General features: G+C 34.8%; 1 protein-coding gene and 1 non-coding gene across 3 annotated transcripts in view; both read right to left on the bottom strand.

The window, feature by feature from the left end:
- Ythdc2 (YTH N6-methyladenosine RNA binding protein C2) overlaps window positions 1-27,240 on the bottom strand; it is an 83,139-nt gene that overhangs the window by 21,163 nt on the left and 34,736 nt on the right. For both annotated transcript variants that reach the window (XM_071612193.1, XM_027941134.2), the window contains exons 17-21: window positions 25,409-25,491; window positions 10,625-10,730; window positions 9,038-9,157; window positions 8,480-8,752; window positions 778-904 (exon numbers count right to left, since the gene is read on the bottom strand). In XM_071612193.1, coding sequence (XP_071468294.1) covers window positions 778-904; window positions 8,480-8,752; window positions 9,038-9,157; window positions 10,625-10,730; window positions 25,409-25,491 — 709 coding nt within the window. The remainder of the gene's footprint in view (window positions 1-777; window positions 905-8,479; window positions 8,753-9,037; window positions 9,158-10,624; window positions 10,731-25,408; window positions 25,492-27,240) is intronic.
- On the bottom strand, window positions 7,685-7,791 carry LOC114097281 (U6 spliceosomal RNA). The gene has a single exon (XR_003583570.1). It is a non-coding gene; the product is annotated as a U6 spliceosomal RNA (small nuclear RNA).

The raw sequence follows: 27,240 nt of genomic DNA, 5'->3' as shown, positions 1-27,240 counted from the left end.
AAACTAAGTTCACAGATGAAAACCCAAACTATTCTTCTGACTAGTATTAATGTTTTGATTATGATAAACATTAATGTGGAGGTGAAGTTAGGTAATTATATAGTATTCTAGCTTGAATTTCAAAATTCTTCATATTTTCTCATCTCTCTCTCTCATATGTAATATTTCCAACTCTAAATCCTTTGGCTCTTATATTATTTGGGCACTTCGGCTAATTTGTGAATTTATCTTTCGACTATCACTTGCCTTCAATGTACTATGCTACTCAACAAAAAGAAAGAAAAAGGGAATTCAAAGAAACAATTCTAAAAGAAGATAGAAAAATTAGAATCTTTTTGAAAAAGATTCAAGTACCTTCAAGTGATTCCAATTGTTTTGGTATTTCAAAAAAATAAAAAACAGCACTCATATTTTTATAATTTCTATTTCACATAGCTAAAATAATTATTTGTTAATAAAAACAAAAGAAAATATAACAACTACAAGATCTAAGTTGATATTTGTCAACAAATATAAATTGCTCATTACTGACAGTATCAAAAGAATATTATTCTGTCTATATGTTTTTCAACTATAGTTTCTACAATATTTTTCATCAAAAAGCAAAAGTTGAGGTCAGGTAGAAATAAATCAACTCATAAATATAAGATGTACAACATAATAATATCATAAAAATAATAGGAGCTGGCATTACTTAACACCAGAAATAAAATCATGTATGGAGGTATGAGTGTGGTACTCTAAGCAGCTTAAATAGATTCTTTAGGGAAAACTTACCTGATGCTCTAAGCTGACCAAGCAACTGTGTTCTCATGCCTATAATTATTTCCATGGTAGCTTGTGAAAGAAAATTCTTCTCACAAAAGGCTCGCTCCCACCCATCACTTCGTGCTTTCTGCCAAGCCTATAAAAATGGAATGATTATATAACAAGACACATTTAACAATCATTTCTATTTTTTCCTTTCTTTTTTTTTTGTAAATTTTTTATTGGTTCTTTTTAGTTATACATGACAAGCAAAATAAGGGGCTGGGGTAGATTAAAAAAAAGAATAGATAAGAGGAGTAAACAATATGGAATGAAAGGAAGGGAGGAGGGATTGGATAGGTAAAGTCCCTAGAATGAATCTGACCTAACTTTCCTATGTACATATATGAATATACCACAATGAATCTCACCATCATAAACATCCACAAGACATTAATTAAACATATATATATATATATATATATATATATATATATATATATATATATGTAAATAGCAGAAAGATCAATAGAGTGGAGGGAATTCAGCAGGGTGGGAGGAAAGGAAGGGAAGAAGAAATACTGGGCCATGAATTAGAACAAATTATATTCAATGCCTTTATAGTTATGCCATAGTAATCATTTCTTGATGAGGCAACAAAGTAATTTAAAACCACTACACTAATCACAAGGTCAATTCTTAGTTATTCTATAAAATCAAAGGCTTTGTTATCAAATAAAATTTACCCTTAATTTATACTCAAATGGTATTACAGCCATTAATTTATAAAATCCCAGTGAGAACTAAGTATCAAGTAACCTAAATGAGCAGCTTTATAAGAACATTTATCTTTTCAGATGCATTTGCTAACTTTATTTCACAAACATGTGAGAAGTTTTCAAGTAAACCACCATAATAATACTTTTAATGTCTAAGAATCTTGCCATTCTGATCCTCAAAAAATAACCTGCATATCAATCTCCTAATCTGTCTAAGACTGGTAAATGGGATTTCTAAAACTCATCTATTTATAGTATTTAAAAAAGCTACCCTTTGAAAATGAGTTCTCTTGCCCCAGAATATAATTTATTTATATATATATATATATATATATATATATATATATATATATATATATATATATATAAAAAAAATGGACTATTACTCAGCATTAATAGATAATAAAATTACGGTATTTGCAGGTAAATGGGGAAGTTGGAGAATATCATGCTATGCAAAGTAAGCCAATCCCAAGAAACCAAAGAAATGTTCTTTCTGATAAGTGGATGCTGATCCATATTGGGAAGTGTGGGGCACATGGGAAAAATGGAGGAGGAACTGTGATTGGGTAAAAGGAAGGGAGACAAGGGGAGGCAACATGGTGGCAGAAAAGACTTGGAATGAGATGGACATCATTTCCCTAGGTACATGTATGACTGCACAAAAGGTGTGACGCTAAATTATGTACAACCAGAAAAATGAAAAGTTGTGCTGCAATCATGTGAAATTAATCAAAATGCATTCTGCTGTCATATATACCTAATTAGAATTAATTAGCTAATTAAAAAAGAAAAACTTGGCTATAAACTACACTAGCTATGTAATTTAGGACAGGATAATAACCTTCTTTTAGACTTTGCTTTCTTATATGTAAAATAAGGGTAATATTTCTGACCTTGCCAAAACTATAGAATAGTTTGGAGATAATGTGTACAAAAAAATGACAGCAAATTATCAGCACATATTAGGTGCTTATTAATAGTAATTCAGACACTAAATTATATTAGCCTACATATGATTATTGCCATGATTATCTTTCATAAAAAATGTATATTTATAGCCTACATTCAAGAGAACTTAAGGATAAAGAAGATGTCTTCTTTTCAAGTAATAACACACTCTTCCCCACATATCTAAATTTCCATGTTATTTTCTCAATTTCTCATATTATCTTAAAAGATTTTACATGATATTGGAATTTTTTTTAGGGAATTAAATTCTCAGCAGAGTATTTGAGCACACAAGTAAAAGATGGACTCTTAAAATATCAAATAAATAGATATTAAACCCTGAAAATTTTCTCATAAGCACTGTTCTATATACTTTAATAGACAATGTTTCTTTTTTTTTTTTTAATTTTTTATTGTGGGTTGTTCAAAACATTACAAATTTCTTGACATATCATATTCCACACTTTGATTCAAGTGGGTTATGAACTCCCACCTTCACCCCATACCCAGATTGCAGAATCACATCAGTTACACATCCATTGATTTACAAATTGCCATACTAGTGTCTGTTGTGCTCCGCTGCCTTTCCCGTCCTCCACCCTCCCCCCTCCCCACCTCTCCCCTCCCCTCCCCTCCTCTCTCTCTACCTCCTCCACTGTATAACCCTGAGGGTCTCCTTCCATTACCATGCAATTTCCCTTCTCTCTCCCTTTCCCTCCCACCTCTCATCCCTGTTAAATGTTAATCTTCTTCTCCTGCTCTTCATCCCTACTCTGTTCTTAGTTACTCTCCTTATATCAAAGAAGACATTTGGCATTTGTTTTTTAGGGATTGGCTAGCTTCACTTAGCATAATCTGCTCTAATGCCATCCATTTCCCTGTAAATTCTATGATTTTGTCATTTTTTAATGCAGAGTAATACTCCATTGTGTATAAATGCCACATTTTTTTTTATCCATTCGTCTATTGAAGAGCATCTAGGTTGGTTCCACAGTCTTGCTATTGTGAACTGTGCTGCTATGAACATCGATGTAGCAGTGTCCCTGTAGCATGCTCTTTTTAGGTCTTTAGGGAATAGACCGAGAAGGGGAATAGCTGGGTCAAATGGTGGCTCCATTCCCAGCTTTCCAAGAAATCTCCATACTGCTTTCCAAATTGGCTGCACCAATTTGCAGTCCCACCAGCAATGTACAAGTGTACCCTTTTCCCCACATCCTCGCCAGCACTTGTTGTTGTTTGACTTCTTAATGGCTGCCAATCTTACTGGAGTGAGATGGTATCTTAGGGTGGTTTTGATTTGCATTTCTCTGACAGCTAGAGATGTTGAGCATTTTTTCATGTACTTGTTGATTGACTGTATGTCCTCCTCTGAGAAGTGTCTGTTCAGGTCCTTGGCCCATTTGTTGATTGGGTTGTTTGTTCTCTTATTGTCTAATTTTTTGAGTTCTTTGTATACTCTGGATATTAGGGCTCTATCTGAAGTGTGAGGAGTAAGATTTGTTCCCAGGGTGTAGGCTCCCTATTTACCTCTCTTATTGTTTCTTTTGCTGAGAAAAAACTTTTTAGTTTAAGTAAGTCCCATTTGTTGATTCTAGTTATTAACTTTTGTGCTATGGGTGTCCTATTGAGGAATTTGGAGTCCGACCCCACCGACTGTAGATCGTAGCCAACTTTTTCTTCTATCAGACGGCGCGTCTCTGATTTGATATCAAGCTCCTTGATCCATTTTGAATTCACTTTTGTGCATGGCGAGAGAAAGGGATTCAGTTTCATTTTGTTGCATATGGATTTCCAGTTTTCCCAGCACCATTTGTTGAAGATGCTATCCTTCCTCCATTGCATGTTTTTAGCCCCTTTATCAAATATAAGAAAGTTGTAGTTTTGTGGATTGGTTTCTGTGTCCTCTATTCTGTACCATTGGTCCACCCGCCTGTTTTGGTACCAGTACCATGCTGTTTTTGTTACTATTGCTCTGTAGTATAGTTTGAAGTCTGGTATCGCTATACCGCCTGATTCACACTTCCTGCTTAGCGTTGTTTTTGCTATTCTGGGTCTTTTATTTTTCCATATGAATTTCATGATTGCTTTCTCTATTTCTACAAGAAATGCCGTTGGGATTTTGATTGGCATTGCATTAAACCTATAGAGAACTTTTGGTAATATCGCCATTTTGATGATGTTAGTTCTGCCTATCCATGAACAGGGTATATTTTTCCATCTTCTAAGGTCTTCTTCTATTTCTCTCTTTAGGGTTCTGTAGTTTTCATTGTATAAGTCTTTCACCTCTTTTGTTAGGTTAATTCCCAAGTATTTTATTTTTTTTGAAGATATTGTGAATGGAGTGGTTGTCCTCATTTCCATTTCAGAGGATTTGTCGCTGATATACAGGAATGCCTTTGATTTATGCGTGTTGATTTTATATCCTGCCACTTTGCTGAATTCATTTATTAGCTCTAATAGTTTCTTTGTAGAGCCTTTTGGGTCTGCTAAGTATAGAATCATATCATCTGCAAATAGTGATAATTTAAGTTCTTCTTTTCCTATTTTTATGCCTTTAATTTCTTTCATCTGTCTAATTGCTCTGGCCAATGTTTCGAGAACTATGTTGAACAGAAGTGGAGAGAGAGGGCATCCCTGTCTTGTTCCAGATTTTAGAGGGAATGCCTTCAGTTTTTCTCCATTCAGAATGACGCTAGCCTAAGGCTTAGCATAGATTGCTTTTACAATATTGAGGTATGTTCCTGTTATCCCTAGTTTTTCTAGAGTTTTGAACATAAAGGGATGCTGTACTTTGTCGAATGCTTTTTCCGCATCTATCGAGATGATCATATGGTTCTTATTTTTAAGTCTATTGATGTGGTGAATAACATTTATTGATTTCCTTATATTGAACCAGCCTTGCATCCCAGGGATGAATCCTACTTGATCATGGTGTACAATTTTTTTGATATGTTTTTGTATCCGATTCGCCAGAATTTTATTGAGGATTTTTGCATCTAGGTTCATTAGAGATATTGGTCTGTAGTTTTCTTTCTTTGAAGTGTCTTTGTCTGGTTTAGGTATCAGGGTGATGTTGGCCTCATAGAATGAATTTGGAAGTTCTCCCTCCTTTTCTATTTCCTGAAGTAGCTTGAAAAGTATTGGTATTAGTTCTTCTTTAAAGGTTTTGTAAAATTCTGCTGTATACCCATCCGGACCTGGGCTTTTCTTAGTTGGTAGTCTTTTTATGGTTTCTTCTATTTCCTCAATTGATATTGGTCTGTTTAGGTTTTCTATATCCTCCTGACTCAATCTGGGCAGATCATATGACTTAAGAAATTTATCTATGCCTTCACTATCTTCTAATTTGTTGGAGTATAAGGATTCAAAATAGTTTTTGATTATCTTCTGTATTTCTGAAGTGTCTGTTGTGATATTGCCTTTTTCATCCCGTATGCTAGTAATTTGAGTTCTCTCTCTTCTTCTCTTCGCTAGCATGGCTAAGGGTCTGTCGATTTTGTTTATTTTTTCAAAGAACCAACTTTTAGTTTTGTCAATTTTTTCAATTGTTTCTTTTGTTTCAATTTCATTAATTTCAGCTCTGATTTTAATTATTTCTTGCCTTCTACTTCTTTTGCTGTTGTTTTGCTCTTCTTTTTCAAGGATTTTGAGATGAAGTATGAGATCATTTATTTGTTGGTTTTTTCTTTTTTTAGGGAATGAACTCCAAGCAATGAATTTTCCTCTTAGAACTGCTTTCAATGTGTCCCATAGATTCCGATATGTTGTGTCTGTGTTTTCATTAATCTCTAAGAATTTTTTAATTTCCTCCTTGATGTCTTCTATAACCCATTGATCATTCAGTAACCTATTGTTCATTCTCCAAGTGATGTATGCTTTTTCCTTCCTTCTTTTATCGTTGATTTTCAGTTTCATTCCATTATGATCAGATAAGATGCATGGTATTATCTCTACTCCTTTATATTGTCTAAGAGTTGCCCTGTGACATAATATATGATCTATTTTAGAGAAGGATCCATGTGCTGCTGAGAAAAAAGTGTAACTGCTTGATGTTGGGTGGTATACTCTATATATGTCAATTAGGTCTAGGTTATTAATAGTGTTATTGAGTTCTATAGTTTCCTTATTCAACTTTTGTTTGGAAGATCTGTCCAGTGGCGAGAGAGGTGTGTTGAAGTCTCCCATGATTATGGTATGGTGGTCTATTAGACTCTTGAACTTGAGAAGAGTTTGTTTGACGAACATAGCTGCACCATTGTTTGGGGCATAAATATTTATGATTGTTATGTCTTGTTGGTGTATGGTTCCCTTAAGCAGTATGTAGTGTCCCTCTTTATCTCTTTTGATTAACTTTGGCTTGAAATCTATTTTATTTGATATGAGTATAGACACTCCTGCTTGTTTCCAAAGTCCATATGAGTGATATGATTTTTCCCAACCTTTCACCTTCAGCCTATGTATGTCTTTTCCTATCAAATGTGTCTCCTGTAGGCAGCATATTGTTGGGTCTTGTTTTGTGATCCATTCTACTAGCCTGTGTCTCTTAATTGGTGAGTTTAAGCCATTAACATTTAGGGTTATTATTGAGATATGGGTTGTTCTTCCAGCCATATTTGTTTATTTCTGTTACTAAACATGGTTTGTTTTCCTCTTTGATTATTTCCCCCACCCCTTTACTGTCCTACCTCCCACTGTTGGTTTTCATTGTTATTTTCCATTTCCTCTTCCTGTAATGCTTTGGCGAGGATGTTTTGAAGAGATGGTTTTCTAGCTGCGAATTCTTTAAACTTTTGTTTATCGTGGAAGGTTTTAATTTCATCTTCCATCCTGAAGCTTAATTTCGCTGGATACACAATTCTTGGTTGGAACCCATTTTCTTTCAGTGTTTGAAATATGTTATTCCAGGATCTTCTAGCTTTCAGAGTCTGTGTTGAAAGATCAGCTGTTATCCTGATTGGCTTACCCCTAAATGTAATCTGCTTCCTTTCTCTTGTAGCTTTTAAAATTCTCTCCTTATTCTGTATGTTGGGCCTCTTCATTATAATGTGTCTAGGTGTGGATCTCTTATGATTTTGCACATTCGGCGTCCTGTAGGCTTCTAGGATTTGGGATTCTGTCTCATTCTTCAAGTCTGGGAAGTTTTCTTGTATTATTTCATTGAATAGACTTCTCATTCCTTTGGTTTGGAGCTCTGTACCTTCCTGTATAAAAATATGGAACGCTTCACGAATTTGCGTGTCATCCTTGCGCAGGGGCCATGCTAATCTTCTCTGTATCGTTCCAATTTTAGTATATGTGCTGCCGAAGCGAGCACAGACAATGTTTCTTAACTAAAAATTTGGAGTATTTCTTGATCAAGACATGACTGAAAGAAACTCAATATCAAAAAAAATACACATACTTATACATACATATAATATCCCTAACAAGGAAAACATGATGAGAAAAAAAAAAAAGAGCAACCAGGCTAGGGTGGTATAGCACTTGTCTAGCATGTATGAAGCACTGGGTTCAATACTCAGCACCACATTAAAATAAATAAATGAATAAAAATAAAGGTCTTGTGTCTATCTACAAGTAAAAACAATCTTTTAAAAAATCATGATAATTTTAACATATTAACAGCAAGAAGATATTTTTCTGGGCTTTTCAGCTTGGTATATAAATAAAGTACCTATAAATCAAAAGAATAAGTAATTATGAAAAATTAAAAAGAAAAAAATATTGACTTATTTTTAAAGAAATCATGGGAAATATAGTTCCCAAACACAGACTAGAAGAGTCTCAGGTTAGAATGACTAGTAGAAAGAACGATCTCTTTCTATGAAAGGCAGGCTCACACTTCATTCTAGATGTCAGAACCTTAATAAACACGCCAAAATTACCAAAAATCTGTGATTTAGTAAATGAAGCAAAATTAATGGGATTACTGTTATTAATTGCTATACTTGCTCCAGAAATGCATTTACAGCATTTTCAGAAATGAACAACAGTACAGGTACCTGGAATGCTCTGAGAAGTGCCATATGGTCACTGAAAGTTCCTGCAGTGAATCGTTTCCTGCAAAGCATAGCTGCACGCTTTTGAGAGGCCTGGGTAGGCAGTACAAAAGGATCTCGATAGGCCAGTGTGCAGGCAATTGTAAGGATAGGGTCCAGACACTTTAAAACAACAGCACACAGGACCATTTTACCAAGATGTGGTTCCACTGGCAAGTCGGCCAAATGATATCCAAGTTCAGTCAGATCTTCCCATGCATCCATTGCATCTATTGTCTAAACAAAGGAGAAAGAGAAGAATTTGGCATGTCCCAAAACTGTTTAACTCAAAAACCCAAACAATATAAATTTTCTTAAGCTACCAAAACTAATAAAAATATATTTTGCTTCAAATATATATTTAAAAATACCTATAATTTTGTCAACTATTAATTATAAGAGTATGGTTCAAAGTACATGATAATCTACAATAAGATAACTATTTAGTTGAGACATGTTCTCCTTTAGCTTTAAATTTCAAGTAAGAAAAATCAGGTAAAATAAAAGTATTAAGACACCAACCTTAAGCATTTGTACAGCATTTCTTACAATTAAAGCTGGTGGAGGTTCAGGAGCTTTCATAAGGAAATCAGCAATGGTACAATTAACTGGGGCTAACAGCTTGGTATGTAAACAAAGTTCCTATAAATCAAAAGAATAAGAAATTATGAAAAAATTAAAAAGAAAAAAAACACTGACTTATTTTTAAAGAAATCATGGGAACTATAGTTCCCAAACACAGACTAGAAGGGTCTCAGGTTAGAATGACTAGTAGAGAGAACCATCTCTTTCTATGAAAGGCAGGCTCACACTTCGTTCTAGATGTCAGAACCTTAACAAACACAATCAACTCACACCAAAATTACTATTGCTTGCTCTGGTAATGTCTCCTCACATAGTTTTCAAACATAACACTCAAGAGTCATTACCCAAAAAATAAATTTTTTCTCCCCTCTTTATGCTTACTACATTCCAGAATCTTTTTTGCAATCAACAAATATTTAGGTGCTTTCTAGATACAAGGTACTACTATGCAGCAGGTTGGAGAAAAAGAAGACAAGTGTCTACTCTCATGGAATATACACGGATTCTGAATAACTAATTATTTAATTAATTATTTGATCACAATTGTAACAAATGCTCCAAAGGATAAAGGGAGCCAAAGAGATAAAATGACATTTAATCAAGTTCAAGAAAGAGCAAGAGAGGGAGGCCATGGAGAAGTCAAAGACAGTTTCCCAGAGGAAATGACACTTAAACTAAGACGTAAAAACTGAGTAGGAGTTTATCATAAAAGAAATAAGGGGTAAGAATTTATGGAGAGGGGACAGCAAATGTTAAGGTCCTAAAATAAAAACAAACAGAATGTATTTGAGAAACTAAAACTCACTAGTATGAGGAGAGACAGGCAGAATAGCAAGAAATAAAATTTTGGTCGTAGACAGGAACAGGTTATTTAGGCTCTTGCTAAGAATTTTTTATCTATCCTTGCACAACAGAAAATCACACATAGGCACTGGGAAATGGGAAATCATCTTAGACATATGAATGCCAAAAATATGGTTCTACATCTAATAAAGGTTTGGAAACCATTATCTAGCCTAATTCACTAGAAACTCAAGGTAATGTACTTCTGATAGTTTTCCCTAGAAGCTACCCGGTGTATGGTTGTTCTGCGAAGTTAGAAAACTGTAAGAGAAGCAAATAATAAAGTCCAGGAAATCAGTTTCAAAATTACCAATGTAATCTCAGCATCCTACACAATTTTGGTATTATTTTTTGGATCTTAATTTGTTGTCTAATTCTACTGGGAAGTCTAAAAGTGAACAACACTATGTATTCAAGATAAGTAAAACCCTACGTACACACACACACACAAATATGCTTATAAACTCACCCATAAACACCCTGAAACAATTCTTTAAAATTTCAAAGAATTGTGAATTGTTTTCTTACATAAAAAAATCTTGTTATAGATATATCCATCCTTCAGAAATTTTAAATTTTTACTTCATAAACTGAATTTTTGAAAGTCAAATTAGTAGAAGTTGGCCCCTCTCCTTCTTCACCCCCTCAAAAAAGGCCTTTTAAGATTAAACAAATTTCTACCTGTAATGGCATTCTCAAAAGTTCTGGAGTCTGAAATTCCAACATATTTTGGAATCGGAGTCTACTAAACAGACGGAAACAAATTCCAGGTCTACATCGGCCGGCTCTTAAAAACAAAATACAAAATTAAGAATAAAGCAAGCAGTAAAGATTATAACAAATAAACTGCAAAAGCAATGTTGAGCTAGGAAACAGAAAAATAAACCAGGTTTAAGACATCCTTACTCATCCTCTATAAATCCTTTTAGAAGGCATTTCACTTACCTTTGACTCAACTATTTCATTTACTGAGGGAGATTCATAAATGACACCTACCTGATATACTTGCTAGGGTAATGATAAAAATCAAAAGAAATAATAAGCTTTTGAAAGCAAGTAAAAGTCAAAGCATAAATAAATGGTAATTTAAATTTAATCAGTTTTACTGAAGTGTTATCAAGCATTGTGTTCGGGGCCCCTTATTAGAGTTGTATGAATTATATATTACACAATTCCAAGGAATTACCATTTATTTATCATAGACTATAATTTTCTGGGAAAAAGCAGAAAAATATCAAAAGGAAAAGTAGTCTCTTCTCAGTCACTAAGTTAGTTATCTTTTTATCACTATGAACAAAATACTTAACAAGAGTAACTTTGAGGAAGAAAAAGTTTATTTGGGCCCATGATTTCAGAAATCTCAATCCATGGTCAGACAAATCACTGTGCCTGAGGAGAGGAAGGCCATGATGGAGGAAAGTTTCTCAGATCATGGCCACCAGGAAACAAAGAAAGAGCAAAAAATTAAGCAATTTTAATATCATGTGACCTTTATCTATAAGACCATAGTTTATTCATCACTGTATTGCTAACATTTACACAATGAAGGATTCAATAAATATCTCTTGAAACATAACCATGAAAATGTCTATGATTTCTTTTACTTCCAGTTATGTACAATTAACAGTATATAAACCCTAGCTAAATACAAAAAGCGACACTTGTCACACCTGAGGGGAGGTTTCAAGATGGTAGAATAGAAAATGTCACTTTCCTGGCTGTTCTATGGCAAGAAACCAAGAAAGCAGACAGGCAGTTTCTCAGCAAGGTAGGTGAACAAAAAAGGGGAAAGGGAGCTTTACTGGAATTTAATACTGGACATACAAAGCAGATCAGGAAATCAGGAGGTTGGATATAACAAAACTAGGAAGAAATCCCCAGCGCCACAGCACAAGCATCAGCCATAGTGGTCCCTCTGTGAACACAGAGGAGAGATAAGGGAATTAGAGAAACCTGCATTTTTAGGAGGCCTGAGGCGTGTATGGGTATAGAGATTTTAGAGATCAAAGACACTGCCCAACAAAACTGAAAGGTGTGCTGCACAATATCCTTGTGTGGGAAAGAAACCCCATCTTTTCTGGCTACAGGAAGAGGACAGTGGAAGGAATCATTTTACAGCTGCAGCGTGTGGGCCTGCAGGTGAGAGAGCCGATTGCTGGAAAACCCGAGTGTGGCCCAAAATACAGGCCTGGCAAACCCATATTACACAACATAAGTGACCAGGAGAAAATCAAACGTGGAGAGAGGTTTATACAGGGGGCAACTGGTTGTGAAAACGCAACTGGATTTACCCTCTCTCCCTCCAATCTGGCTTCTTGCAGGATTGGCTGGGAGAGAAGTACCTGTCTGGGAATTTGAAAGGGCAGGGGTAGGAAAGATTGAGTTTGGAGACTGAACCTGAGACCAGGAAATGTGAGGTCCACAGGTGAGGTAGTGAACTAATAACTGGCTCATCCATCACATGAGTGAAACCCAGGGGAGCCCCCTGGGGTGTAGTCTTTCACCCTGGACTGGCAACTGATGGGCCCTGGAGGTGTGCTGATTTAAAATCTCCAGACCAACTGGAATTCAATGAAGAACCTGGAGCCTACCTAACCCTAAACCTGCCTCCTGGAGTTCCACCTACCAAATTACCTCGCTCATTCCAGCAATCCACACAGAGGGTGGAGCAGCATTACACTCCAGACAAAACCACCTAACACTGCTGAGAAGGGAAGCCGAGAATCTTTTCAATTCCAAAATAAATAATCCTTTAACTTTTCATCAATATATTTTTCTTTTCATGTTTAATTATGACCTTAAAGGTTCGTGGACATTATACATATTCATATTTGGTTTTTTTCTCATTTCTACCATTTTTTTAAAGAAGGTACTTTTATTTTTATTTTTTTTAAGAGAGAGAGAGAGAGAGAGAGAGAGAATTTTTATTTATTTTTTAGTTTTCGGCGGATACAACATCTTTGTTTGTATGTGGTGCTGAGGATCGAACCCGGGCCGCACGCATGCCAGGCGAGGGCGCTACCGCTTGAGCCACATCCCCAGCCCCTCATTTCTACCATTTTTGAAGCCAGTTGTTTATCATGGGTCTCATTTTTGAAAACTAGGATATTTAATTAGTATATTTCAGTTTTGTTTTGTATTCTTTTAATTTTTAAAATTTTTACTTTATGTATATTTTTTCTCTCACCTATCTGAGTCCTTTGATTCTCTATTTTCTTCCACTAACAGCCAATCTCTGTTGTTCTTTCACTCTTCCATTAATTTTTTACTTCTATCTGCTCCTTCTTCATAATCCTATATCACAACCCATATCACTTCTGTTCTCTCCCTGTTCACCATTTGAAATTATAAACACTTCTGCAAACATACTGTTTTTATTGTGGGCAATAACTGGTCATTCCCGTTTGTTGTGACAATTAACATTGTAAGCAGCATAGCAGGAAATACTTGGTTAAATGCTATATACTGTTTGCACTGGTAGTTGTTAATATTTGTCTCCCCCTAAATGGTGAGGTACTAAAACTTTCACGAACACTCTAAGTCCACAGGGTAGAAGCTCTACTCCCTCAGATTCATACTGTTAGATGGGCAGAAACACAAACAATATGAAAAGGCAAGGGAACAAATCACCCCAAACAAACCAAGATACTCCAATAACAGAATCCATCGATACCACAGTGGAAGAAATGTCAAAGAAGGAGTTTAGAATGTACATAAACTGATCTATGAAGTAAGGATGATATAACAAATGAAATCACAGAGAAAATACAGGAAATAAAAGATCATTTAAAAAAATAAAGGGACAGAGATTTTGAAGAAAAACCAAGCAGAAAATCCTCAAAATGAAGGAATCAGAAAACCAAATTAAAACTTCAATGGAAAGTATCACGAACAAACTAGATCACTTGGAAAAAAGTTTTAGGCAATGAAGACAAAATATATAATCTTGAAAACAAACTGACAGTGGAGAAAAGAGATTAAGAGACCATGAACAGAATGTCCAAAAAATATGGGATAACCTAAAAAGACCAAATTTAAGATTTGTCAGGACAGATGAAGGCACAAGAGATACAAACTAAAGGAATGTATTATCTTTTCAATGAAGTAATATTAGAAAATTTCCCAAACCTAAAGAATGAAATGGAAAATCAAATTCAGGAGGCTTACAAATATACAAACTTGCAACAGACTCAAACCAAGACACACTGTTATGAAAATGCCTAACATACAGAATAGGGATATAATTTTAAAGGCTGCCAGAGAAAAATGAAAAATCATGCTTAAAGGGAAACCAATCCAGACCTCAGCTGACCTCTCAACCCAAATGCTCAAAGCTAGAAGGTCTTGAAATAATATATTCCAAGCTCTAAAACAAAGTAGATGCCAGCCAAAAATATACTACACTCAGCAAAATTAAGCTTCATAAATGACAATGAAATAAAAACCTTCTGCCAGGAGCATTGGCATAGGCCTGTAATCCCAGCAGATTGGGAGGTTGAGGAAGAAGGACTGAGAGTTCAAAGCCAGCCTGAGTTAAAGCAAGTTGTTAAGTAACCCAGTGAGACCCTGTGACTAAATAAAACACAAAATGCGGCTGGGGATCTATCTGGCTCAGGGATCGAGTGCTCCTCAGTTCAATCCCCAGCACATAAATAAATAACAATGAATTAAAAAAACTAAAACTTTCCATGACAAACAAAAGTTAAAAAAAATTAACAGAAAGTCTGCACTACCAAATATACTCAATAAGCTATTTTGGAAGAAGAAATAAAAAATAAAACTGAAAACCAGCAAAGGGAGGAACTACACTAAAAGAATAGCCAACCAAAGGAAAAACTAATCAAATTAAAAAACAGAAGTTAATCAAAATGACATGGAATAAAAATCATTTCTCAATAATAAAATTGACTGCAAATAGCCTAAACTCATCGATCAAAAGACACAGACTGTTGGACTGGATTAAAAAACAAGACTCAATAATATGCAGTCTCCAAGAGACAGACATCATCAGCAAAGATACCTACAGACTAAAAGTAAAAGGATGGGAAAAAACATATAATTCACATGGATTTCATAAACAAGCAGGGGTTCTACCTCTTACCAGATTAAGTGGACATCAAGCCAAAGTTAATCAGAAGGGACAAAGAAGAACATTTCATAGTACTTAGGGGAACTATACATCAACAAGACATAACAATTGTAAATATTTATGCACCAAACAAAGGAGCATATGTAAATCAAACAAACCCTTCTCCATTTCAAGAAGTAAATAGACCCTAGCAGCCTAGGAAACTGGGGCAGAAGGATCACAAGTTCAAAACCAGCCTCAGCAAAAGCAAGGTGCTAAGCAGCTCAAGTGGGACCATGTCTCTAAATAAAATACAAAATAGGTATGGGGATGTGGCTCAGTGATCAAGTGCCCCCGAGTTCAATCCCAGTACCCGGCCCCCCCCAAAAAAGAAGTAGCAAATAGACAGACAACACAGTAATACAGTGTGACTTCAACACACCTCTCTCAACACAGAACAGATCATCCAAACAAAAGCTAAATAAAGAAGCTATAAAACTAAAACACATAATTAATAATTTAGACTTAACAGACATATAAACAATATTTATGCATCAATGACTGAATACACTTTCTTTTCAGCAGCACATGGATCCTTCTCTAAAATAGACCATATATTAGATCACAAAGAAACTCTTAGCAAATACAAAAAAACAGAGATAATACCTTGCATTCTATCAGATCAAAATGGAATGAAATTAGAAATCATTGATAAAATTTTAAAAACAGAAGTTATTCTAATACCTGGAGACTAAGTAATATGCTATTGAATGACCAATGGATAGCAGAAGAAACCAGGGATGAAATTAAAAAATACTTAAGAGGGAAACAAGAATAGCAATACAACATATCAAAATCTCTTGAGACACTATGAAGGCGATTTTAAGAGGAATGTTCATTGCACTGAACTCATTTATTAAAAGAATAGAAAGTTGGGTTGGGGTTGTGGCTTAGTAGGTAGAGTGCTCACCTATGATGTGTGAGGCACTGGGTTCAATCCTAACATCACATAAAAATAAATAAATAAAATAAGGTCATTGTGTCCATCAACAACTAAGAAAAAAAAAAGAATAGAAAGTTGATGAATAAATGACCTAACATTACATCTCAAAGCCCTAGAAAAAAAGAACAAATCAATACCAAAAGCAGCAGAAGACAGGAAATAGCTGAAATCAACAAAATTGAAACAAAAGAAACAATTCAAAAATTTGACAAAACAAAAAATTGGTTCTTTGAAAAAATAAATAAAACTGATTAAACCCTTAGCCAAGCTAACAGAGAAAAAACAAATTACAAAAATTCATGACAAAAAAAGGATGTATCACAACAGCAATTAGTGAAATATAATCATCAGAAACTATTTTAAAAATTTATACTTAATAAAATAGAAAAATTTGAAGACATTGACAAGTTTCTAGGGACATACAACCTACCCAAATTGAATCAGGAGGACACAGAAAATGTAAACAGATCAATTTCAAGCAATGAAATTGAAGATGTCATCAAAAGACTACCAACAAAGAAAACCAAGGACCAGATGGATTCTCAGCCAAGTTTTACCACACCTTTAAAGAAGAACTAACACTAATCCTCTTCAAACTATTCCATGAAATAGGAGAGAATCCTTCCAAAACTCATTCTATGAAGCTAGTATCACCCTGATACCAAATCAGACACACAAATGAAAGAAAACTTCAGACAAATATCCCTGATAAACATAGATGCAAAAATTCTCAATAAAATTCTGACAATTCATATACAAAAACATATTAAAAAGATAGTGTACCACGATCAAGTGGGGCTCATACAAGGGATGCAAGGTTGGTTCAACATACAGAAATCAATGAATGTAATTCATCACATCCATTCATGTTCAAAATACTAGAAAAACTAGGGATAGTAGAAACATACCTCAACATTGTAAAAGCTATATATGTTAAAATTAAAGGCAATATCATTCTAAATGGAGAAAAACTGAAAGCATTCCCTTTAAAAAACTGGAACAAGACAGGGATGCCCTCTTTCACCACTTCTATTCAACATTGTTCTTGAAACTCTAGCCAGAGCAATTAGAAGAAAGAAATTAAAGGAACATGAATAGGAAAAGAAGAACTCATACTACCCCTATCTGTCAATGATATGATTCTATATTTAGAAGATCCAAATATTCCACCAGAAAACGTCTAGAATTCATAAATAAATTCAGCAAAATAGAAAGATACAAAATTAACACCCATAAATCAAACTCGTTCCTATGCAACAGTGATAAACCAACTGAAAGAGAAATTAAGAAAATCACCCCATTTACAATAGCCTAAAAAACAATAAATATTTGAAAATCAATCTAACAAAAGAGGTGAAAGACCTTTACAATGAAAATTATAGGATACTAAATAAAGAAATTGAAGAATATCTTAGAAGATGGAAAGATTCCCAATGTTCTTAGATAGATAGAATTAATATTGTCAAAATGGCCATAATACCAAAAGCAGTATACATATTTAATACAATTCCTATTAAAATTCCAACGATGTTCTTCATAGAAATAGAAAAGCAGTTATGAAATTCATTTGGAAAAATAATAGGCCCAGAATAGTCAAAGCAATTCTCAGAGAGAAAAGTAAAGCAGTAGGCATCACAATACTAGACCTTAAATTATATTATATAGTTACACTAACAAAAACAGCATGTTATAGCCACAAAAACAGACATGAATACCAATGGTACAGAATAGAGGACACAGAAACAAACCCACATAAATACAGTTATCTCATATTAGACAAAGGCACCATTTTTCTCACTGGAGAAAAAATAGCCTCTTCAACAAATGGTGCTAGGAAAACTGGAAATCCATGTGTAGCAAAATGAAATTAAAAACTTATCTCTCACCCTGAACAAAATTCAACTCTAAGATGACAAGGACCAGAGACTCTGCACCTACTAGAATCAAATATAGGCCCAAGTCTCCATCAAGTCGGCTAAAGAAACGAATTCCTCAACAAGACTCTGAAAGTACAAGAAGTAAAATCAAGGATCAATAAATGAAATGGTATCAAACCAAAAAGCTTCTTCACAGTCAAAGAAACAATCAATAATGTGAAGAGCCTACAGAATGCCACATACACCTCAGATAGAGCATTAATCTGCAGGACATGAGATCCACTCACACTGACCTCTGTGGGACCCAGGCTCACAGCAGGCCTGGTCCACCCCTTCCTCAGCGGGGCAGACACTCTTCAGAGCCCAGACTCTGGTGCAGGACTGCCCCTTCTGACCAGTGGAGTACCACGGGAGCCGAGATCCAGCCCAGACTGCCCACACCAGCCCATGTGGGATTCAGGCTCTCCATAGGCCGGTTCACCCCCCAACACTCCCTCCCCCAGCAGGGGAGACACTGCCAAAGCCTAGTCTTTGGCACAAGACAACCAGCAGACCACGGCAGGAGGTCAAGTCCAGTGGCCAGATCCATCCACACTGGCCTCTGGGGGACCCAGGTGCACAGCAGGCCAGATCCATCCCTCCTCAGGCAGGGCAGAACACTGCCAAAGCCAGCCTTTGGCACAAGACCACCCCTTCCAACTGGCAGACTACCATGGGAGGTCAAGCCCAGTAGCCCAGATCCACCCACTCCAAGTTACACAGGACCCAGATCCAGGATGCAGTAACATTCATTAAGGGACACCAGTAGGGTCTGGAAGACCAACATCAAGGTGAGGTACAGACAGTCTGCACAGGTACTACAATAATATAGGGAAGAAACTAATATATCAGATCCACACTGCAAGAAAGGAAGACACATAAGACAACATGAAAAAACAAGGGAGGAAATTGCCCCAAACAAACCAGGACACTATAATAACAGAACCCACGGACAGCGAAGTTGATGAAATGTCAGAAAAGGAGTTCAGAAGGTTCATAATTAAAATGATCTGTGAATTAAAGACTAACCTAAATGAGCAAATACAGGCAAAAATTGATCACTCCAACAATGAGATAAGAGAGCAAACACAGGTAGCAAAAGATTACTTCAAGAGAGAGAGAGAGACTCTGAAAAACAGTCAGTCAGAAATCTTGAAATGAAGGATACAATAAATCAAATAAAAAACTCAATAGAAAGTATAACAAACAGGCTAGATCACTTGGAAGAAAGAATGTCAGATAATGAAGACAAAGTATACAATCTGGAAAATAAAGTTGATCATACAGTGAAGAAAATTAGAAACCATGAACAGAACATGCAAGAATTATGGGACAACATCAGAAGACCAAATCTAAGAGTTACTGGGATAGAGGAAGACACAGAATTTCAAACCAAAGGAATGCACAATCTCTTCAATGAAATAATATCAGAAAATTTCCCAAGCATGAAGAATGAATTGGAAAACCATACAAGAGGCTTACAGGACACCAAATGTACAAAATTACAACAGATCTACACCAAGGCACATTATAATAAAAATATCTAGCATACAGAATAAGGATAGAAACTTAAAAGCTGCAAAAGAGAGGCATCGGATCATATATAGGGGGAGATCAATTCATATTTCAGCAGATTTTTCAACCCAGACCCTCAAAGCCAGGAGATTGTGGAACAACATATACCAAGCCCTGAAAGAAAATAGATGCCAACCAAGAATATTATATCTAGCAAAAGTAAGCTTTAGATTTGAGGATAAAATAAAAACCTTCCATGATAAGCAAAAAGTTAAAAGAATTTACAACTAGAAAGCCAGCACTACAGAACATCCTCAGCAAAGTATTCCAAGAAGAGGAAAGGAGAAACGATGATGAAAATCAGCAGAGGGAGGGATTACAAAATCTAATCAGAGGAGAAATCAAGTCACACTAAATACCAAAAATAAACAAAAATGGCTGGGAATACAAATCATGTCTCGATAATAACCCTGAATGTTGATAGGCTAAACCCACAAATCAAAAGACATAGACTAGCAGATTGGATAAAAAAAAAAAAGACCCAATAATATGCTACCTCCAAGAGACTCATCTCATAGAAAGAAGACATTCACAGACTGAAGGTAAAGGACTGGGAAAAATCACCACTCAGATGGACTGTGGAAGCAAGCAGGGGTTTCCATCCTCATATAAAATACACTTCAAATTAAAGTCAATCAAAAACGATAAAGAAGGACATTAAATACTGCTCAAGGGAACCATATACCAACAAGATTTAACAATTATAAATATATATGCCCCAAACAATGGAGCAGCTATGTTCATCAAACAAACCCTTCTCAAGTTAAGAGTCAAATAGACCACAACACAATAATTTTGGGTGACTTTAACACACTTCTTTCATTATTAGATAGACCCTCAAAACAAAAGCGAACAAAGAAATTATAGAACTCAATAATACAATCAATAACTTAGACTTAACTGACATATATAGAATATTCCATCCTTCAATGAGAAAATATACTTTCTTCTCAGCAGTACATGGATCCTTCTCTAAAACAGACCATATACTATGCCACAAAGTAACTCTTAGCAAATGTAAAAAAGTAGAGATACTACCCTGCATTCTATCAGATCATAATGGAATGAAATTAGAAATCAATGATAAAATAAGAAATGAAATCCACCTGGAGACTAAATAATATGCTACTGAATGAACAATGGGTTACAGAAGACATCAAGGAGGAGATTAAAAAAGTTTTAGAGGTGAATGAGAACACAGATATACATATCAAAATCTCTGGGACACTATGAAAGCAGTTCTAAGAGGAAATTTCATTGCATGGAGTTCATTCCTTAAAAGAAGAAAATGTCAACAAATGAATGACTTAATACTACATCTCAAAGCCCTAGAAAAATAAGAAAAAATCAACACCAAAAGCAGCAGAAGACAGGAAATAATTAAAATCAGAGCTGAAATCAATGAAATTGAAACAAAAGAAACAACTGAAAAAATTGACAGAACAAAAAGTTGGTTCTTTGAAAAAAATAAATAAAATTGACAGATCTTTAGCCATGCTAATGATGAGAAGGAGAGAAAACTCAAATCCTAACATACATGATGAAAAAGGAAATATCACAACAGACACTACAGAATATAATTAGAAATTATTTTGAAAACTTGTACTCCAATAAAATAGAAAATAATGAAGGCATCAACAAATTTCTAGACTTATATAATTTGTCCAAATTGCATCAGGATGATATACACAATTTAAACAGGTCAATTTCAAGTGACAAAATACCAGACTCATAAAAAGTCTACCAACCAAGAAAAGCCCAGGACCGGACGGATACACAGCCAAGTTCTATAAGACCTTTAGAGAAGAACTAATACCAATACTCTCCAATTTATTTCAGAAAATAGAAAAAGAGGCAGCACTTCCAAATTCATTCTATGAGGCCAATATCACTCTGATTCCAAAAATAGGCAAAGACACATCAAAAAAAGAAAACTTCAGACCAATATATCTAATAAACATAGATGCAAAAATTCTCAATAAAATTCTGGCAAATCAAATACAAAAACATATCAATAAGATCGTGTACCATGATCAAGTGGGATTCATCTCAGGGATGTAAGGTTGGTTCAACATACGGAAATCAATAAATGTAATTCATCACATCAATACACTTAAAGATAAGAATCATATGATCATTTCAATAGATGCAGAAAAAGCATTTGAAAAAATACAGCACCCTTTATGTTCAAAACACTAGAAAAACTAGGGATAACAGGAACATATTTCAACATCATAAAGGCTATCTATGCTACTAAGCCCCAGGCCAACCTCATTCTAAACGGAGGAAAATTGAAGGCATTCCCTCTAAAAACACAGTTCTTGAAACACAGGCGAGAACAATTAGACAAAAGAAATTAAACGGATACACATAGGAAACGAAGAACTCGATTTGGCACTATTTGCTGATGATATGATTCTAAACCTAGAAGACCCTAAAAGCTCCACCAGAAAACATCTAGAACTAGTAAATAAATTCAACAAAGTAGCAGGATATAAAATGAACACCCATAAATCAAAGGCATTTCTGTATATCAGTTACAAATCCTCAGAAAGGGAAATGAGGAAAACTAGCCCATTTTCAATAGTCTCAAAAAAAATAAAATACTTGGGAATCAACTTAATAAAAGAGGTGAAAGATCTACATAATGAAAATTACAGAAACCTAAAGAAAGAAATCAGGGCTGGAGATGTGGCTCAAGCGGTAGTGCGCTTGCCTGGCACGCGTGCGGCCCGGGTTCGATCCTCAGCACCACATACAAACAAAGATGATGTGTCCGCCAAAAACTAAAAAATAAATATTAAAATTCTCTCTCTCTCTCTCTCTCTCTAAGAAAGAAAGAAAGAAAGAAAGAGAGAGAGAGAGAAAATCAAAGAAGATCTTAGAAGATGGAAAGATCTACCTTGCTTTTGGATAGGCAGAATTAATATTATCAAAATGACCATACCTCCAAAAACACTATACAGATTTAATGCAATTCCAATCAAAATTCCAATGACATACCTCATAAAAATAGAAAAAGCAATCATGAAATTCATCTAGAAAAATAAGAGACCCAGAATAGCTAAAGCAATCCTTAGCAGGAAAAGTGAAGCAGGTGGCATCACTATACCAGACCTTAAAACTATACTACAGAGCAATAGTAACAAAAACAGCATAATATTGGCACTAAAACAGACTGGTAGATCAATGGTACAGAATAGAGGACACAGAGATTAACTCACAAAACTACAATTATCTTACATTAGACAAAGGTGCTAAGAACATGCATTGGAGAAAAGAGCCTCTTCAACAAATGGTCTGGAAAAACTAGAAATCTATATGCAACAAAATGTAATTAAATCCCTATCTCTCACCATGCACAAAACTCAACTCAAAATGGATCAAAAACCTAGGAATAAAGCCAGAGACCCTGCATATAATAGAAAAAAAAAAAAAGTAGGCCCTAAACTTCATCATGTGGGATTAGGCCCCAACTTCCTTAATAAGACTCCTATGGAGCAATAATTAAAATCAAGAATCAATAAATGGGATGGACTCAAACTAACAAGTTTCTTCTCAGCAAAAGAAACAATCTGTGAAGTGAAGAGAGAACCTACATCTTGGGAGCAAATCTCTACCCCTCACACATCAGATAGAGCACTAATCTCTAGAGTACATAAAGAACTCAAAAAACTAAACACCAAATTAAAAAAAAAAAAAAAAAAAACCAAATAACCCAATCAATAAATGGACCAAGGACCTGAAGAGACACTTCTCAGAAGATGATGTACAATCAGTCAACAAACACATGAAAAAATGTTCATCATCACCAGCAATTAGAGAAATGCAAATCAAAACCACTCTAAGATTTCATCTCACTCCAGTCAGAATGGCAGCTATTAAGCATACAAACAACAATAAGTGTTGGCAAGGATGTGGGGAAAAAGGTACACTCATACACTCTTGGTGGGACTGTAAATTGGTGCAGCCAATATGGAAAGCAGTATGGAGATTTCTTGGAAAATTGGGAATGGGACCACCATTTGACCCAGCTATGCCTCTCCTCAGTCTATACTCAAAGGACTTAAAATTAACATACTATAGGGACACAGCCACATCAATGTTTATAGCAGCACAATTCACAATAGCTAAACTGTGGAACTAACCTAGATGCCCTTCAATAGATTAATGGATTAAAAAAAATGTGGCATATGTACACAAAGGAATATTACTCAGCATTAAGAGAATAAAATCATGGCATTTGCAGGTAAATGGATGGAGTTAGAGAAGATAATGCTAAGTAAAGTAAGCCAATCCCAAAAAAAACAAATGCCAAATGTTTTCTTTGATATAAGGAGGCTGATTCGTAGTGGGACAGGGAACAGGAGCATGGGAGGAATAGACGAACTCTAGATAGGGCAGAGGAGTTGGAGGGGCAGGGAGGGGGCATGGGATTTGGAATGTGACGATCATTATTATACAAAGTACACGTATGAAGACACAAGTTATATACTGTGATATAACCAGAGATATGAAAAATTGTGCTCTATATATGTAATACATATGTAATAAGCAACTCAATTCACAATAGCTAAGCTATGGAACTAACCTAGGTGCCCTTCAACAGATGAATGGATAAAGAAAATGCGGTACATATACGTAATGGAATCTTACTCAGCCATAAACAAGAAAAAATATGGCATTTGCTGGTAAATGGATGGAACTAGAGACCATCATTCTAAGTGAAATAAGTCTATCCCAAAAAACCAAAGGTTGAATGTTCTCTCTGATATACAGATGCTAACTCACAATAAGTGGAGGGGGGCTGGAATAGAAGTTCACTGGAATAGACAAAGAGGAAGGAAGGGAAGGAAGGAGGGAGTGGAATAAGAAAGACAGTAGAATGAATTGGACATAACTTTCCTATGCTCATACATGAATACATAACCTGTGTAACTCCACATCATTTAGAACCACAAAAATGGGAAGTAATACTCCACGTATGTATGTCAAAATACACTGTACTGACATGTACAATTAAAAATGGGCCAGAGGTATGACTCAGTGGTAGAACACTTGCCTAGCATGCAGGACACCCAGGGTTTGATCCCTAGCATCACAAATAGACAAATAAATCCTCACTCTTAAGAGCCAAAAATCACTAATTGCTATTAATATATTTCTCCCAGATTCTTGCATGCATGTGTTGATATATATACATTGATGCGCACATGCGCACACATGCACACACACACACACATATACATATGCACATACACGTGCACATGTATATATGAAAACTCATTTCACATAGAAACATAGATCTCTGGCCTTCCTTTTAACAGGTACCCAGCATGACATTGTGTAGCTATAACATAATTTATCTTTTTATTATTACATATAATAGTGTAAAGAATGTTCTTAAACGTATATATTTGCACCCATGTGCAAGTATAATCAGGACAAATTATGAGAAGTGGAATAATCCATGGTCAAAGGATAGATCCAGTAAACAATTTCAATTTACCTTCTGAAGAAGTCAAACAATCAATAAAATTATGAAATTTTCTCCCATCAATAAATCATGAAGGCCTAGTAGCCCATGTTTTTGCCACTATATTTTGTACTATAAAACATTTTTACCAGTGTCAATCTGATAAGCAAAAGAACCATTTCATTAATTCGCATTATTTTGGTATATATGATGCAATATACAGGGCATACATAATCTTTAAATATAACCTAAATTCAGCTTTTAAAAAAGTTTTAAATGGTTAGTTTTGCAATGATAATATACAAATTAAGACTAACAGGAAAACTAACATTTTATAGAAGGTGGAAAATATGATAAATATAGAATACTTATGAAAATGTTTTCATTTTATAGGCAATTGAATGAATGTACATTAAACACACATTACCTGCCTTTTCGTTGTATGGCACTAGCTTTGGAAATCCACACCATTTTTAACATTGTAACAAAATTCAGTGCATCAAAGGATTTCTGTAATATTTAAATTATCTTTATGTTAAAACATGAAAGGCATTTAAGAGGAAATAACAGGAAATATTATCACCATATCTTAACATGCCAAGTTTAATTTAATGTTCTCTTCTTGATTACATAACTAGAACAGTACATTGACCGTTAAAAACCCAGATGTTCTGGTTACAAACATTCTAAGGAAAAAGAATAAATACCAAACTAAACTCAAAAGAGCTATAAAACATCCCCATTCTGTGTTTTGCTGTTCTGTGCAATAGGTGAATAATGGCAACCAATTCTCATAGGAAACAAAAATAGAAAAAAAACTGGTCTATTCTCTTGATCATTTTTCTATCACATTTACATTATAAAGAATATAAAGAATTATAAAGAATAAGAGTGGTCTGGTAAAATCATTTTCTGAAATACTTTACAGGGAGCAGATCTTGTGGAACAAACATAATTAAATCCCAAAGTGAAGAATTTTTAATCCCCCCACTTATCTCTTGCTGAGCTACTAATAAAGTTAGCCTATCCTGAATGCTACAAATGAAAAAATAAAAACAGAACCATTACTAATGCCATACTACCTCAAAAAACCAAAAGTGAAAACATGCTGTAAAGAAACACTTTAATAAAAGAATATATTCATAATAGAACACATACTTCAATCAGTGACTTATGTTTTCCCTTATATAAAAAAACTAAAAGAAGTCAGGCATGGTAATGCATGTGCCTGTAATAACAGCAACTTGGCAGGATCACAAGTTCAAGGTCAGCCTCAGAAACTTGCAAGAATCTCAGTAACTTAGTGAAACCCTGTCTCAAAATAAAAGGACTGGAGATGTAGCCAGTGTTAAAGCGCCCACTGTGTTCAATTCCCAGCACACAAATAAATAAAAAAACTAAAATAAATAAAAATGTGTCTCATAATAGTTTAATTATGGAATTTTTAGAAAACATGTTGCTTAGTTTTTAATAAAATGTTTCAATTGTCAATTGAATGTAAAATAATGTATGACACTGCCACCACATTTATACCATTATATACTTCACAAACAATATCTAACAGAATTAATTTCTAAATTTTTCAAGGTCCACCTCATCAACTTTTTAGAGCAATAAAATCTGAACTTTTTTGGCTCACCAGAGTTTTAATGATAATATTCACTACTGTTCTATTACTCCTTTACAATATACAACTATAATGACTATAACAATATTCTATAAGAAAATTTTATTCTCTGTATGATAGTTCTAAAAGCTACATGAAAACCATTAAATGTTTTCACATTAAAAAATGATCACTTACATCCACTAGACAAACATGTTTCCTTACCACAATATGAATAATATCTCCTCCCTTGGAAAATCAATTATCTCTACCACTATGATTTGTTCAGTGAATGGATCCACTATGTGTTAGGAGCACTGAAAATTGCTAGGCATTCCAGTACCAAAAGGAATAAATATTACCCTTCATTTATATCAGGGGTTGGAAAAGGGCAAAGAGCCAAGGAGTAAATGCTTTAGGTTCTGAGATGCAATTACTCAAATGCCATCACAGTTATGAAAGCAGCTATATCCAATAGGTAAAAGAGTAGATGAAACTTTTTACAAAAGCAAGTAATAAGTCTGATTTAACTGCTGGTAATTGTTAAGTACAAGTTTATGTGTTTTTGTGGGGGTTTTTTTGTTTGTTTTTTGTTTTTTTGTTTTTTGTTTTTTTTGATACTTCCATCAGGTCCTCTTGAACCAAGTTATCAT

This window comes from Marmota flaviventris, chromosome 5, assembly GCF_047511675.1.
Source record: "Marmota flaviventris isolate mMarFla1 chromosome 5, mMarFla1.hap1, whole genome shotgun sequence".
Lineage (NCBI taxonomy): Eukaryota > Metazoa > Chordata > Mammalia > Rodentia > Sciuridae > Marmota > Marmota flaviventris.
Note: the sequence above shows the minus strand (reverse complement) of the source record. Positions and strands in the feature narration are given on the sequence as shown.